The sequence below is a fragment of the Asterias amurensis genome, chromosome 3 (genome assembly GCF_032118995.1).
Source record: "Asterias amurensis chromosome 3, ASM3211899v1".
Lineage (NCBI taxonomy): Eukaryota > Metazoa > Echinodermata > Asteroidea > Forcipulatida > Asteriidae > Asterias > Asterias amurensis.
In genome coordinates this window covers 18,163,779-18,179,385 of record NC_092650.1, presented here as the reverse complement: position 1 = coordinate 18,179,385, position 15,607 = coordinate 18,163,779, and the positions used below count along the sequence as shown (strand labels likewise).

The 15,607-nt window shown below is 37.0% G+C and overlaps 1 protein-coding gene across 9 annotated transcripts in view; it reads left to right on the top strand.

The window, feature by feature from the left end:
* The window catches only part of LOC139934396 (b(0,+)-type amino acid transporter 1-like), a 70,143-nt gene extending 55,800 nt beyond the window's left edge, over window positions 1-14,343 (top strand). For 7 of the 9 annotated variants that reach the window (XM_071928609.1, XM_071928611.1, XM_071928607.1 and 4 more), the window contains 5 exons: window positions 510-616; window positions 5,314-5,410; window positions 6,013-6,162; window positions 7,099-7,267; window positions 8,430-14,343. In XM_071928609.1, the coding sequence (XP_071784710.1) occupies window positions 510-616; window positions 5,314-5,410; window positions 6,013-6,162; window positions 7,099-7,267; window positions 8,430-8,515 (609 nt within the window). In that variant the 3' untranslated portion in view covers window positions 8,516-14,343. The remainder of the gene's footprint in view (window positions 1-509; window positions 617-5,313; window positions 5,411-6,012; window positions 6,163-7,098; window positions 7,268-8,429) is intronic. The other 2 variants (XM_071928614.1, XM_071928615.1) reach the window with 1 other exon arrangement.
* The last annotated feature ends 1,264 nt before the right edge of the window (window positions 14,344-15,607 follow it).

Sequence of the window (15,607 nt, the reverse complement as noted above, 5' to 3'; positions counted from 1 at the left end):
GATTTTTCAGAACAAAGTACTTAGTTTGGATATTATTTAAAACCCAGTGCCTACAAGTTCAGTTATATTTTCCAGAACTTGCCCAAAGTACTTAGTTTGGTTCGCTTTTTTAAACCAATGCATTCAAGCACAGATTATTTAAAGTATTGTCTGGTGCGTTTCAAACTTTCAAATGCAAGGCTTTGATCAGTTTGAGAGCCTTGGCACTAGCTATGGCTATGGCACTCACTATGGCTCTGGCACTTGCTATGGCTTGTTGAAGCGGCTAACGTCCATAGCAGCAGCCAAAATCAATTTAGGAATCCAGATCAAATTATCATTACCTCATGATGAAGTTCGATTTACGAAAAGCACAAAATGAGTAAAGATTCTCTGCAGTTGAAGTGTCCTGAGTAGTCTATAGGTCTGTCTTCCCACAAGCAGACATCAATGTTGCCACCCTGCTATTTTTGTGTTGATCCGCCTACCATGCTGTTGAGCTCCCGAAACCCTACCGTTGCTTTTTGTAGACTCTGGCCCAACGCAGCCTGGGACCTACGATGGCATGGATCATACCATTTTTTGTTTGTTGTTCCACATTTGGTGCCATCAACGGATCAACATTCACTGCTGGAAGGTAAACTAATCAGATGGTTCTTGGTTTCTTCCTAATCCTTTTTATCTATTCCTAAGTCCCACATAAAATTCACCCACCTGCCCCTTCCCCATCCCCCTTCCCTCTCACAAAAAAGCCCCTCCCCCTTTTTCCAGCACCATGTTCTTTTGTGCCCTCAACTTGTACAAATTGACTTGAGTTGAAAGAAAGAAAAAGACAAATCAGTGACGCCATGTACAGCTCTAAACAGGTTTGGGATAAGAACTGGTGCTCTGTTTTTAAAAGACTCATTTACATGGCTTAGGCTAAACATGTCATAATTGTGTGCAGTAGATTCTGTTAAATCGTTGAATCCATGGTATTGTTAAGGAACTCAATATTTTCCAAGAAGTTCTTGACACATTCCCAGATGGTCCTGATTATACATTCTTGGCCCTGAGGTTTTGCATCAGTAAGCTAAGGGTCTTTATTTGAGTCTTGAGTTTGACTACAGTCCATCTAATTCCCAACTCTATTCTCCAGTGTACTTTCATGCTCTCCTTGAAGTTAATGTGTGAACCTCTTGCTCAATTTAGAATTATCAGAGAATTAATAATGCTGCCTTCTAACTTCCTCCTCCCATTCCCAAAATCTTGTTGTTGTTTTTCTGAATCTACAGAAACTTGTTATCTTGACTTTAAAAAAGTCGATTTGTTCATTGATTTGATTAATGTTTGTTGTGTGTGTGTGGTAGCTCCTTCTTTATGTGTGTGAGAGTTTGAGATACATTGTTATTACTAATCAGTTTATTGGCAAAGTGTTTTGTGAGCAGTTTGTTAATGTTTTCAACAGATTTCTGTTGTGGTTTTTTGTGCCAAATGTAACACTTTTGGTTGATTCGTATTTTACATGTAGCTCATGCTGGGTGTGATCCCTAGGTTTAAGGCAGTTACAGTCCATAAAGCAGGGATGAGATTTTTCAGACTTTTGTCTGATTACAGACTTGTTATAAGTCTACCCGTTAATATAAAAAAAATGCTGTACTTTCTCCAAATTAAATAACACATGCTCTTTGATTTACTTCTCTAGCACTTCCCCAAAAGCTCCTTGGAATCTAGAACTCCAAAGGGGTGATCAAAAGGTTGAAATACCATCAGCTCAATGTATCCAGTAAGATCTGAATCACAGTTTCAGATTTTTTGGTCGACATTGACTGTCATCCCTGATATAGCCCACGGGGGCTGGATAACTCGGATGGTAGGGCACTAGCACATTAATCCGGAGGTCACAGGTTCAAATCCCACTCTAGTCAAAAAGCTCTGTGTTCAACTAAAACAATATATAAAATGTACCCAAACTGTTTCTTTTTTGTAGTTTCTTCCTTGATGAAAAAAAGTGCGAAGAATCAAAAGATTTGTTCACTTGATTGTAGAAAGTCAACATATCATTCAACACATTTCTTTAGGAGAAAATTAATTTGTTCATAGACATAGATTTCTTCAGGAGAAAATTAATTTGTTCATTGACATTGATAAATGGGTTGACATCCAGTACTTCAATCCAAATTGAAAAACCCTGCACTATATTAAGTGTATCTGGGGTTTTTTGGTTTTTTTTTATCGTCAATGGGTTTTTTTCCGGGGCATCACAAAATGATTCATTACAAAAAACACTGACTTTTGTATTGATGGAATGATAAATCAAACACAAATCCTGATTAGATTGATTTACAGCGTACACTTTGAAGATCGCATTCGGGAAATGTTTCAACCTGACTTACTAATTGTTAAAAGAACCAACCCAACACTAAGTAGTACTACAGAGAAAAAGTCCTTTTAAATTGTTATCTGATTAAAGTGTCTCACCTCAGCGGAAGATTTACAAGTCTACACATGTACCAAAGAGGGCTGCTGTACTTTATGGGTTCTCTCACAATAAATTGATTCTCTTTGATATTGGAAATAAACTAACCTTGTATGCGCTGTTTGCTTTTCTTGGCTTAAGAAGGTGTGCATAGGAACTGATTTAAGGGGTAGATTGCTAGGTGTTCATTCAGCAGTGCAAACACCTCTTGCTTTTGCATTTAATAGATGTTAAATATTCATCAGGAACAACAAATACTGCCTAGATATTATTATTTGGTTCGACTCAGGAAAGTAGGCAGTATATACAATGCTTACACTCATAGGCATATGGGTAAAACTATTTAACCTCTGAAGCACTTTTACTCTGGTCATTTTAGATTTCAAAAGTTAAGATTGCGAAGGGGGGTGGTTGCTCGGATTCAATGTGGGAGTTTCAAGTTGCCACCCCCCCCCCCTCCCCTACAGGTACTCAACTGGTCATTTTGTTGGATAAGAAGTTAGCAATACGAACCGACTCAAAAGGTCGGTCAACTTTGAAAAGCCTAATACTAAAAGTTTCTCTAGCCTTCGTGGATGTTTAACTTTCAAATTATGGAAGCATTGATTCCGTTCGAGTACTTTTCCTTCAATGGGTTTCATGAAAAAATACCATTCAGAAAAAAACACCTTCGCAGAAAAATTTTACTGACAGTAGACAGTGAATATGATGTTTGATGTTTGATTTCGAGACCTCAAGTTTAGAACTTGAGGTCTCGAAATCAACTATCTAAACGCACACAACTTTGTGTGATAAGGGTATTTTCTCTTTCATTATTATCTCGCAAGTTCGATGACCGATTGAGCTAAAAAATTTCACAGGTTTGTTATTTTATGCTTATGTTGAGATACACCAACTGTGAAGGCTAGTCTTTGACAATTACCAATAGTGTCTACTGCCTTTAATGGGGTTCATGAAGAAGAAGAAAAAGAAAAAAATGAAAAATGATTGTAGGGCTTAATGGTGGTTGTAATGATTTCTTCATTGTGTTGAACAACACTGATGGTCAAGCATTCATTTCACTAATGCACTGTGTATAGATCGTGCAGCGTGGCGCAAAGTATCACATTACACCCTCCAGTGATCGTAGCCTCAGAAAACAAAAAAGCTTTTGGCGAACGCTTTCTTTTTCTTGAAAGTCATTGCGTGGAAGATTACGGGTTTATTAAAACACAGTTACGGGAACTTTGAGTGGTCTAGGATGCGAGAGCAGGAAGAGAATCAGAAATTAATTGCTTCATTGTGGATTCCGAGACTAGATTATATTGATTAGCAGTCTGCATGCAACGAGGCAGAGAAGAGGTCTTTTAAGTCCGAGCCTTATGAAAGGCAAATATTTTCTCTGAATCGAACTCAGCCATTATTTCAACTTGCCACCAAGAAACTTGGATTTTAGTTTCAGACTTTATTGTCAGCAATGACTCTCGCCCCCTGCAAACCTCGCCGAGAGGTCTGTGTTAAGAACAGGTGTGATATCACACTCAGTTGTAATTGCTTGGCAAGATTCCCTGTCGTCTTTCAGATAAATGTTAACAGTGCCTTATGCAAAGTTGAAGAAAATAATACGAGAAGGTACAAATTTGTCAGCACTTATAGGACGTTTTCTCTGTAAAGTGGTTAGTCCATTTGCAGTTTGCTCCAATGGTGTTTATGAAGCATTTGAAATGTGAGGAGTGGATTTGAAGTGGTGTTAGTCTTCTTGATATTTGGTCATTCCTTTGAGGCAGGAAATGTTTGTTTCCTGATGTTATTACAGGTTCACCATCACTTCGCAGAATCAATAGACGGTAAAAGACAAACCAAGCAGTATATTGACATTCCTAGAACGGGGAATATTTCGACAGACAAAGATGTTTTAAGAATATTCTCACTTGGCTGAGCAAAACCATTATCAAAGTTGTGTTGGCAATCAGGGCTGTATGCTTCGTTTTTGAAAGGGCAAGGGCACCAAGGCATTTTCTCTTTGGCAAAGGGCACCCTATGAGGATATTGTAAATTTCTACTGTAACATTTCAAGGGCACCAAGGCAATGACAAGGGGCAACGAAGGCAATCGCCTCCGTTGCCTCCGTGAAGTATCAGGCCTGGGCAATTTCTGAAAACATTGAATTCTTCTGCATTGGAACTTTTCTGCGGACAAAGATGATTTAAGAATGTCTTCACTTAGCTGGAAAAAAAAACATTTTCAATGTTGTGTCGGCAACTTCTGAGACTTTGACCATGTCAACAAAGTGCTTGCTTACATGTACCTGAACTATAAGTTGATATTTACTCTTGCTTTCAAATCAATTACGACTCTCTTCCAGCACCCAGCCCTATCAACCATGATTCACCATCACCACAATGACCCCATTATCACCATAACCCCACCACCATGACTCCAGTGACGCAATTATCCCTGATCACCACTATGATCCATCATTTCGATCAATATCCACAATAAAATGAGCTTGCCATCATGGAGATAAGCTGTTTACATTTGGTTTTGGGGAAGTACTGGTGAAACCTCTCAAACACGCTATTGTGTGGTTTTCGAGAGGGGTTCAGAGTTTTTGTGTCCATGAACTCAATTTTTTATTTTTTTATTAAAAGTTATTTCTCACCTTTATTGTACTATTCTTTCTCCACTCATTCAATAAATGTGCACTCTGGCTGAATAATCTTGCAAAGAACTACAGGACTAAATGATTCTTTTTCAGAGCTCATAGTTTGTGTGTGAATGCACCACCACCACCCATCCGGTGGTTACGACCGATGTGGCCATATTTATTTAAACTCACAATTTATTGACAAATGATTACTTCCACTAACATTGTGATTTCTGATGGCCGTATCTAGACTGACGTTTGTCGCTGCCCGTGAAGGTCACATGGTAGAGATCCTATCCATGGTCCACGTAAAGAGATACACGCCCTTCCCAGCGCTGGTATTTCAGGTATGTCTTTTAATTATAATGAAATGTTAGGAGTTTGTAAAATGCAAAGGGCGAATTTTGGTTTTGAAAAAAAATACTTGTATATTCACCCAATTATTCACCCAAATACCAGGATGATGAAATTGCTTTTCCTCTTGAAGGATTTGGGTACTTTTTCTAGCGCAAAACACAATGTCCACAGATTTACATTAAACCTATGACAGTTTGAAGACCTTTTTTAAAAGCTAAAATAATTTTCGTCTCATGATCAGTGAGACGAAAAATTATTTTCATGACATTGTTTTACTCATTTCTCAAAAACTACAGCTCCTCAGCAACTAATATTTTCAGGGAAGCTTTATACCATCATTATCTTCAAACTGTGTACATGGTGTAAGTTTAGTGTAAATCTGTAGACATTGTGTTTTTCGTTCTGCAAAAAGTACATAGACACTTTAATTTAAATATTCACCAGGCAAGGAGTTTCAAAGAGATGCAGTACCTGGAACAAAGCTGTTGGAATGGCTCTTTCAGCCTGTAAGCAATACTCACTGCTTAGTAGAAACTTGGTCAAGACGTCCTTGCAACCCCTCTCTCAATCTCTCTTTACATCTTCCTTACAGTCCCTCATTGCCATCTTGATGCTGCTCCCTGGAGACTTTGAATCCCTGGTGAATTATTTCAGCTTTGCTGCCTGGATGTTCTACGGAGGCACCGTCCTGGCACTGCTTGTCCTGAGGTATCGTCACCCAGACTGGCATCGCCCAATCAAGGTCAGTCGCTATGTAATAATCATTCCAATAACTTCATTCCAACCTTCTAGTTTTCAGTAAGCACACCATTTACTGAAGCTGTAAAAATGTCATCAAAGTAGGGGTTATTAGAAGAAACTATAAATAAATAGTAAACTTGCGGGTCAACCACGTGTAAACTTCTTGGGGTGAGTGTTGGCTCTGAAAACGAGCTCCTGAAAATGAGAAGAGTATACTGTTTGAAACGTTCAGACCCCACCGACTCTTTTCAGAGCCAACACTCGCCCTAAGACATTTACACATGGTTGTACCCACAAGTTTACTATAAGTTAATAGTTTATATCTCCTCGCCATGCAAAGTTTCAAACAATATTTAAAGTAGGGGTTGGTTTACACGCGTTTGTTTTCCTGGATTCAGTTTTTTACATGATGTTTTACTGTTCCCATCATGAGAGGGTATTATAACCAGTCAAAGAGTGTGTATAATATTGACAGGTTCGAGAACCATTCCTGCAAGTTACTCAAGCGCGATTATCTTGGCGTAATTTTCTTGGCTGGCAAACATTTGATGAACCAGCCTATCTCAAAGCTGCAGCCTATCTCATTGAACCACAATAGACTGTGTTTCAGACAATCAGGGCTTACTTCATGCTGAGCTGCCGAAGCAGAAAAAAATGCTTAACAATTTGCTGCTGAGCAGAAATGAGCAGGATACCAGTCGAAAATTGTACTTTGATAGCTTGGCTGGTATGATAGCTTGGCTGGTATCCTTATTCCAGTAAACACAATTTTGTTGTGCTTAGCTATACTTTTTGTGATTAAGCAGCTCTGTGAAATTGGGCCAAGGATAGAACACCAGCAAGAGGTTTTGCATCATGTGAACTATTTGGTGTCGATGACATGTTGAATCTGTGCCACTGAAATAATTATCTTTTTTAAATGGTTTTCTTTCACTAGGTGCCCATCCTAATCCCTATAATTGTCCTGATCGCTTCGGTGTATCTCGTCATCGCCCCCATCATTGATCAACCAGCTCTGGAGTATCTCTTCGCATTCCTCTTCATCTTGGCTGGTCTCATCTTTTACGTGCCGTTCGTCCACTACAAGTACGAACCACCATTCATGAGTAAGTTTCTTTGATCACATCTTGAGAAAGCGAAAGGATTTGATTGTGCCATTTAAATTACTGAGCAGTTTCTTGGCGGAGTCTGCTTTAGTTTGCAACTGGTGCAATATCTAGGTACCAGGTGTACCAGGGCTCAATACCATAAGACAGGAAAGAAGATTTTTATCTGAATTCAGACTTTGTAATTTCTTCCGGGTATTAAAAAGGAGCAGCTGCGTTTGTGGGGGTTTTTGGGGGTTTTTTTCCCAGAAAAAATTACATACTCTCTGATATAGATTTTCCAGAAGCTTTTAGGAAATATATAACTCAAGGGGTATTAACTAAAATGTTACTGCTTCAATTTACAACCCAGCATTTGGTGGCATGGATAGCCAGTGGATAAAGTGCTCGCTTCTCACCAGTGTGGCCCTGGTCCAATTCCTTGCTAAGGTCATATGTGAGTAGAGTTGCACATTGGTTCTCTCATATGGCACAAGGGTCCTTCGGTTTTCCTCCCTCTCGGTCAATATGCCTTAATTTTATTATGGGGAGATGTTATTCTGGCTGGTAAGTCGTATCTTACTGGGTCAAGTGCCTTGCATTGAGTTGAAAATGGGTTGTACGTTTGATGTGGCGAGGGCAAATTTTCCTATTTGTAGGACCTTGCTGGTGACTAACGGCTTGATATTCACTGTGCGGTTGAAACTGGCTTTTTTGTTTTGCAAGCTGAAAACAGATTTTGTATTTCGTCAGAGTCAGTTACTTTTTTAAATTCATTAAAGCCATTATACACTTCCGGTACAGAACAAAATAATAAAAGTTCACAGATTTACAAATAATTTACAGGGTTTACAGAAGGTAGTGGTGAAAGACTTATCTTGAAATATTATTCCATGAAATGCTTTACTTTTTGAGAAAACATTAAAACAATATCAATTCTCGATAGCGAGAGTTACAGATTTATTTTAAACACATGTCATGACATGGCGATACGTGGGGAAACAAGGGTGGGTTTTTCCGTTGTTTTCTCCCGACTCCGATGACTGATTGAGCCTAAATTTTCACAGGTTTGTTATTTTATATATAAGTTGTGGTACACAAAGTGTGAGCCTTGGACAATATTGTTTACCGAAAGTGTCCAATGGCTTTAAGCAAGTCAATTCCTCTTCTGTTCTTCCCACAGAGCACATCACAGTGTTTCTTCAGCTTTTATTGGAGGTTGCGCCAACAAGCTACTTTGAGCCCGGCGATGAAGGACCTGAAGCATAATCACCAATTTCACTTCGCTACCTGCATCGCCGCCGAGAGGAGACGAAACCCTCGAATGGCGCTGCAACACCCGACGATGAAACTTCCCCGCAAGTGGACGGTAATAAAGACAACTTTAACGTTCCAGCGGAACCAGACAATCAGTTGTTGTTTAGACTGGCTTAATGCCACTCACTTCCGAGTTGCGTATCGGATATATACCCAGTCCGGTCCGTAGATATTTTTATAATAATTATTTGAAGCGATTTCAGTACAGCCCGAAGTCAGTATTAAACTAGAAGAGAAGAAATCCACATATTATATATTTTTTATTTCAGACTTTATTAAAACAAGAACAAAATAGAACAAGATTTATGAATGAAATAAATAGAATCGGGGAACTATTATTCCTGATTTTGTTTCGCCAAATTTATTTGCTATTTTGTGAGGTGCAAGGTTGTTTTTTCAACAGATTTTTTTTCCTTTTGCGAGAGTAGAAAGCATGAAATCTAGAGGAATATTTTTGTGTAGTTCAATCTATTTTGTTCTTGCAAAAACAACTACCAAACAAAAAGATTTTTGGGGATCATTTTGGCAAATCAAGTTTCTTTATAAACTTCAGTCTTAAATATTGTATGTAATTCATTGAAACATATGTTTTTTGGATGCCAACTTGTTTACTTGATTGTTATATGTACATATCATCAATTCTTCAATGCAGTTTAAATTGCCAGTAATCGTATGAAATAGAAATTACTTAAAATATTGAAAATGAGGCACTCTGTTAAGGTGATCTTTATCAGTGTAAATATTCAGCATGATTTGAAAATGATGTTACAAAATTATATTGTAATATTACTACCCAACGGTGAATGTGATCTCCTCACTGTAAATTTCGAAAACCAAGAAAGAAATTATCGTTTTCGAAATTATTTGTTTTTAAATAGACTTGTTTTTAGGATTTGAGGGTTTTGGTTTTGTTTTTCGTCCAAGTGTTATGTGTTCTCTAAAGAGATGTTAAGAGTTTCCAATTCAGATCAATTTGCAAATTATGTGAATTTTGCAAATTATGTGAATTTTGCAAATTATGTGAAATTTGCAAATGATGTGAATTTTGCAAATTATGTAAATTATGTGAATTTTATCTTCAAATATGTTTTTTCTACACAGAAGGGAGGTAGTGAGTTGCTTATTCCTCTGGATGAGATTTATTAGGGGTAAGGTGGGGATCAGGTCAAGGAGCAGCTGTAGACAAACGAAGCATTTAAGAGATCAATGTAGAAGAGGTTCAGATAGTGTTCTAAAATGTATTAACCACAGTCGCAATAACAAACAAACAAGTATTAATTTGGACACAAGGATGTTGTGAGTAGGATTTGAAACTTTGCATATAAGAATGTTGTATATTCTTCAATTTGAATTTAGATTTACACAGTTTCCTGCTGCTAAAACATAGGATTCGAACTGCCTCTGCTTGGTATGCGCTGCTCTAGAATTGCAAAGGTCGTGGGTTCGAATCCCACCCGAGTAAAATGCCTGTGATTTTGTTCACAGGACTCGGGAAAGTACTGAGTATACAGTGCTACACACACCGGTGTATATGGGTAAAATAAATTTTTTTTTATTTACACAGTGTTGCGAGCCAAGAGATGATTCTATGCCCTGCTGGTTATCTATAAATAAACAGTTTCTTTTCAAAATCCACCTTCTTCATTCCGGGAGGGAGATATAATAGGATAATTTTAGGGTAAACTTTGGAAGGCCTAAGGTTCCACATCCGAAATGTAGATCAAGTCAGTTCCTTCATTTGAATGTAGAGAATAAAATGTGCCAAATAAGTATTTTGTAAGGTGGTATGGACTTGTAGCTGTTGGTTTACCAAAGTAAAGGTTTCTTTTTAAAACAAATGAGTGTTTCAAAAATATTTTATAATAAATCTTCAGTCCAAAAAGATTTAACTTTGAAAGTGTCCAAGCAAACTTTACACCAAACCCAAAAGTTTAAGAAGAAAAAGCAGATAATGACTTTCCTATAGACAGACATTTAATTAATGTACATAAACTTTGTAAAATATTGCATGTAATTTAGTTGTTATATTACTATAACAAGTTCGCTTTGAAAATGTATACATCTGTTTTATTTTTTGCTTTCATTACTTGATTTTCCTCAAAAGGTCATTTTATTATGTTCAGATTTGGTGGGAATCGAATATAAATTGCTCAGTTTCAGAAAAGAGTATTTTATCATAAAGTTCCGAAGCTTGTTGTGTGGTGGGGGCAGAGGTGATGGTAGAAAGAAGAATATAAAGGGAATACACTGGTGATCTTTAAATTGGATAAATTCAACTTTCAGAAAATGATATTAGATATTTGGCTTGATTACTCGACAATTGAAACATATTTCTTGAACAAGATTGACACCATGTATCGGTCAGATGTCACCATTTTAAACAAGTCACTTCAAGTTTGCATTGTTGTGGCTGGTGCTCAACTAAAAAATTTGCTTAATAAAGAAATTTGTCAGGCAGTATTTTCTGCTGAACACTTAAAGAAATTTGTCCCTGGGCACTCCCTGATGATGACTGTGTGTTTACAATAGCTTCACATGACCCACGGTTACCCTGTTGTTAGATACCCACTGACACTAGGGAGTACATTTCCACCTGCCTCTTGTCCAAAGGTGACAAATGTCATGATTTATACATAAGATAATGAATGGCGACAACTAGCATTCGCGCAACAACAACAACATCAAGATATCTATATTATTGTTGCAGGTGGATAATCATGTCAAATCACTAGCTAGAACTTAAACATAGACAAGATGAAATTAACAATTGATCTCGGTTGTAAGCGCCCGCCTAAAGTAACCCCCAACTGTTTTCGCTTGGAAGGGTATGGTATGTTTGTCGTGATACCAAATTAGTCACTTGCAATTATTGTCTTGGTGCAGTCATTTTGTATTTTCTTTCTACCATTCGAATCAGTGTAGCCAAACCGAGGTAGGGAGGGAAAGTAGTCTGGTCCATCTTTCCACAACAAGCCGTGAGGAAGGGTATGCTATGTTTGTTTCAGTTTCATTACACTTGCTGTTTTAATGGTGAAATGAAGTCATTTTGTGTTTTCTTTCCACCATTCAAATCAGTTTTATCAAACCGAGGCTGAAAGGGGGAACAGTCTGGTCCCTTTAAGTATCAAAATGCAAAGCAGTATTCATGAATATATTATCACACAGGAATAATAAAGTGGTTACCCTCAGGAAGTTGTGCGTCTCTAATGGGTGTTTCTTGGTCCCCATATAGAGAACCAGCAGTGTGATGTCACGCTGCCAATATATTAGCCTTTTTGAGGTATGGTGGCCACTATATGAGCGCACTGTTTGGTTTGGGTGTATAGACCGTATTGAATATGACGTCACGCGGCTAAAATATCTGACATACAAGATGGCGTCTGTGCATGCATGTGCCGTAAAAATCAAATCGGGAATGTTGGGTGCTGCGTGCTTCGATGATGTACGCATTTGGACGCGCATACGGTTTGCCCTACAACAAGATGGCGACTTTTCATAGCAAAAAAGGGTTATTCAATACGGTCTATACACTTACCCAAACCTTATGGTATCAATTTGAGCACATTTTATATCCCCATCCTACTGTAACTGTTGTTTAGTGCAATTATGACTCTCATCTGATATCATTGCTGTTGTTCTTATACACAAAAGATAACCTTTTGTTTTTTCCTTTGTATAGTTCTTAAGAGCTTGTCAATTGTAATAGGCCCTCTATTTTACCATGTTGGTATTTCTTGTTAGTCCAGAGTGTATGATCACTGGATATAAAAAGAAGCAACCGGTTTGTTTACAGCATTATTTCAAATTTTAACTATTATACAATTTTCATTGTATTAAACACTTCAGCCAATCACACCAGCTCTTACAGCAACTAGTGTATGACATGTGTAAGGAGCTTTTTGAGTGGATGGGATTTGAGCCACACAAATGTTCGCTGTTTATAATACATTGCTAAAGCTACTGACAATATTTGCTTTTGCCAGACAGAAAAATAAGCAAGAGGCATTCAGGAAAAAGCGCTGTGTTTGGCTGATGGAAAACTTTTTGTTTACAAACAAACTCATGATTTCGGTTTGGTCCTAAGGGTCAAGATAAATACAAAATATTAAATTTGAAAATGAAAGGAATTTGAAAGTCTTACCCAAACATTTATTTAAATTAATTTTGTTTTATCTGACAGATAATTAAATTAAATTTAGTGAAAATTTAAGTTGATGAATTTTATTTGATGTAGAATCGACGATTTTTTTATGTCAACTTCAAAGCAACTGAATTTGTAATTATTAACAACAGCTGAATTGTGTTTTCCTTTCTTTTTTTTCTTTTTTTCTTTCTTTTTAAATTAATTGTAGGTTGCTGTGAAATTGGAATATTGATTGTTAGCTTATAAATAGGTATTATGCTGCTGATGTATGTACTTAATTCTGAATTTTCGAAATCTTTTGGGAGATTTTTGAAACTGGACAGAATACTTGTCTTTAAAAACGTTTGAACCTTAAGAAAGTGTCTTAGGGATTTTAGAACTAGAACCATTGGGTCAAGTTTATCAGTGGTACATATCAGAGACTGATTTGTAACGTCAATTTTGTTTCTTTGAATACCCAGACACGCCTGTCACATTTGTCTTTGAATTTATTTTATCCAGATATGTTTGCAAAAGAAAGAAAAAACATCAGAAAAAGAATAATCATTGCCAAGTAAAACAATGTTCCTTGTTTTTTTCTGGTCTGATTCATCATCTTGCACTGCATTTACATGAATTCAGTATTGTTTTATATTCTCTACTCGGAACAAACAAAAATTGTACACAGGGAAAAACTGCGGCAGCAATAAAAGTAGTCTGAAACAAGGTATTAACCAATTTGGTTTTGTACAATGAAAAGATGGCTAGAGCGGGATTCGAACCAAAGATCTCTAGATTAACGTGCACTGCACTGCTCCTACCAACTGAGCTATCTAGCCCTATGTTGCAGTCTCTCTCTCTGTTGCACCGTTCTTGCAGATCGTACTGATCGAAACGTGAAACACTTTCAAATAAATAACTTTGTTTCATGATTTTATCTTATGTAAAAATCGATGTATGATGTACAAGTGCTCATTCTCGCAATCACTTTACATCGTTTATTTTGTCCTTTTCCTTACAGAAGGAAAACTTCATGTAAATGTGTTTAAAGGAACACGTTGCCTTGGATCGGACGAGTTGGTCAAAACAAAAGCGTTTGTAACCGTTTGTTATAAAATGCATATGGTTGGAAAGATGTTTTAAAAGTAGAATACAATGATCCACACAAGTTTGCCTCGAAATTGCGTAGTTTTCCTTCTACTGTGCGAACTAACATGGTCGGCCATTTATGGGAGTCAAAATTTTGACCCCCATAAATGGCCGACGTGTTAGTCGATAAGGTAAAAGGAAAACCACGCAATTTCGAGGCATGTTTGTGTGGATCATTGTATTCTACTTTTTTACAACATCTTTCTACCCAAATATGTGTTTTATAAAAAAACGGTTACAAACGCTTTTCAAAGACCAACTCGACCGATCCAAGGCAACGTGTTCCTTTAACATTGTTTCAACTTTAAAGGGAAAGTGAAGATCATAATATTGTAAATTATTTATGTTTAATTCCTCGGCACCTTTGGAGTCTTCTTGATTTTTCTCAATAATGTGCAGATAAAATAAGGAATGCCCCAACTCACTGCATAAAAAAGATGTGTATATGCAATTGCGATTTATTGGAATGAAATAATAATAATAAAAAAAGATGGATGACATTTGTTAACGACATTTTATTCATGTGTCATTTTTCATGATGTTTGAAGATTTTGAGAAAGAAGTAAACTTAAAAGGCAACAGTGGAGCTGTGTCGTTATGTTCGAGCATTCATATCGTATTTAAAAAAAATTCCTAGGCAGTGAACACTATTGGTAATTACTCAAAATAATGTTGAACATAAAAACATACTTGGTAACAAGCAATGGGGAGATGCTGGTGGTAAAAACATTGTGAGAAACTGTTCGAGAACAAAGTAATTTTGCACGAATTGATTTCGAGACCTCCAAGATTTGATTTTTAGGTCTTGAAATCAAGCCTCTGAAAGCACACAACTTTGTGTGACAAGGGTGTTTTTTTTTCTTCTTTTATCTTGCAACTTCAACGACCAATTGAGTTCTAATTTGCCCAGGTTTGTTATTTTGTGCATTGTGATACACCAAGTGAGAAGACTGGTCTAAGACATTTATCAAATGTGTCCAGTGTCTTTAAAGGTCCTAGTACACGTTTGTTAACTACTCAAAACAAATGTTAACGAAAACTGACCTGGTAACAAGCATTGGAGAGCTGCTGATAGTATAAAACATTGTTGGAAACGACTCACTCTGAAGCACACAGATTGCTAACAAAGGTGTTTCTTCTTGCATCATTTTCTCGCAACTTCAATGACCAATTGAGCCCAAATTTTCACAGGATTGTTATTTTATACTTATGCTTGGATACACCAAGTGAGAATACTGGTCTTTGACAATTACAAATCACACCTTAAAAATTTGCAACATTTTTATCATTAAAAACTGTCGCAACTATAAAAAAAATTAAGAGTTTACTTATGTTATCATAATATCACAAGCGTGGAGTTGAATGTCGGACATCCAACGTACTTTAACCAAAAGTTAGGGGTATATATTTTTTTTTCTAAAGAAGGGGGATCGGGAAGGGACGTTTAGTCAGTGAACCTTAAGATCTTTTTGTTTCATTGCTTATATTTCAAAAATTATACCCTTTATAAACTTGACTGCTAGCATGCGCACACATATAGTAACTGTTCGAGTGAGTGATCTCCTTAAAATGGATTACACATGACGTCACTGACCACCATCTTTGATGTAGAACAATGAACAAGTGCCCCAGGATTCATATTACGATATATATCTCAATTTATATCGCAATATATCAATATTACGATAAATACTAATATTATCGCGAGAGTAACTATTATCGCGATAAATATTGCAATACCCTGATACTATCGCGATACCTATTACGGTCTT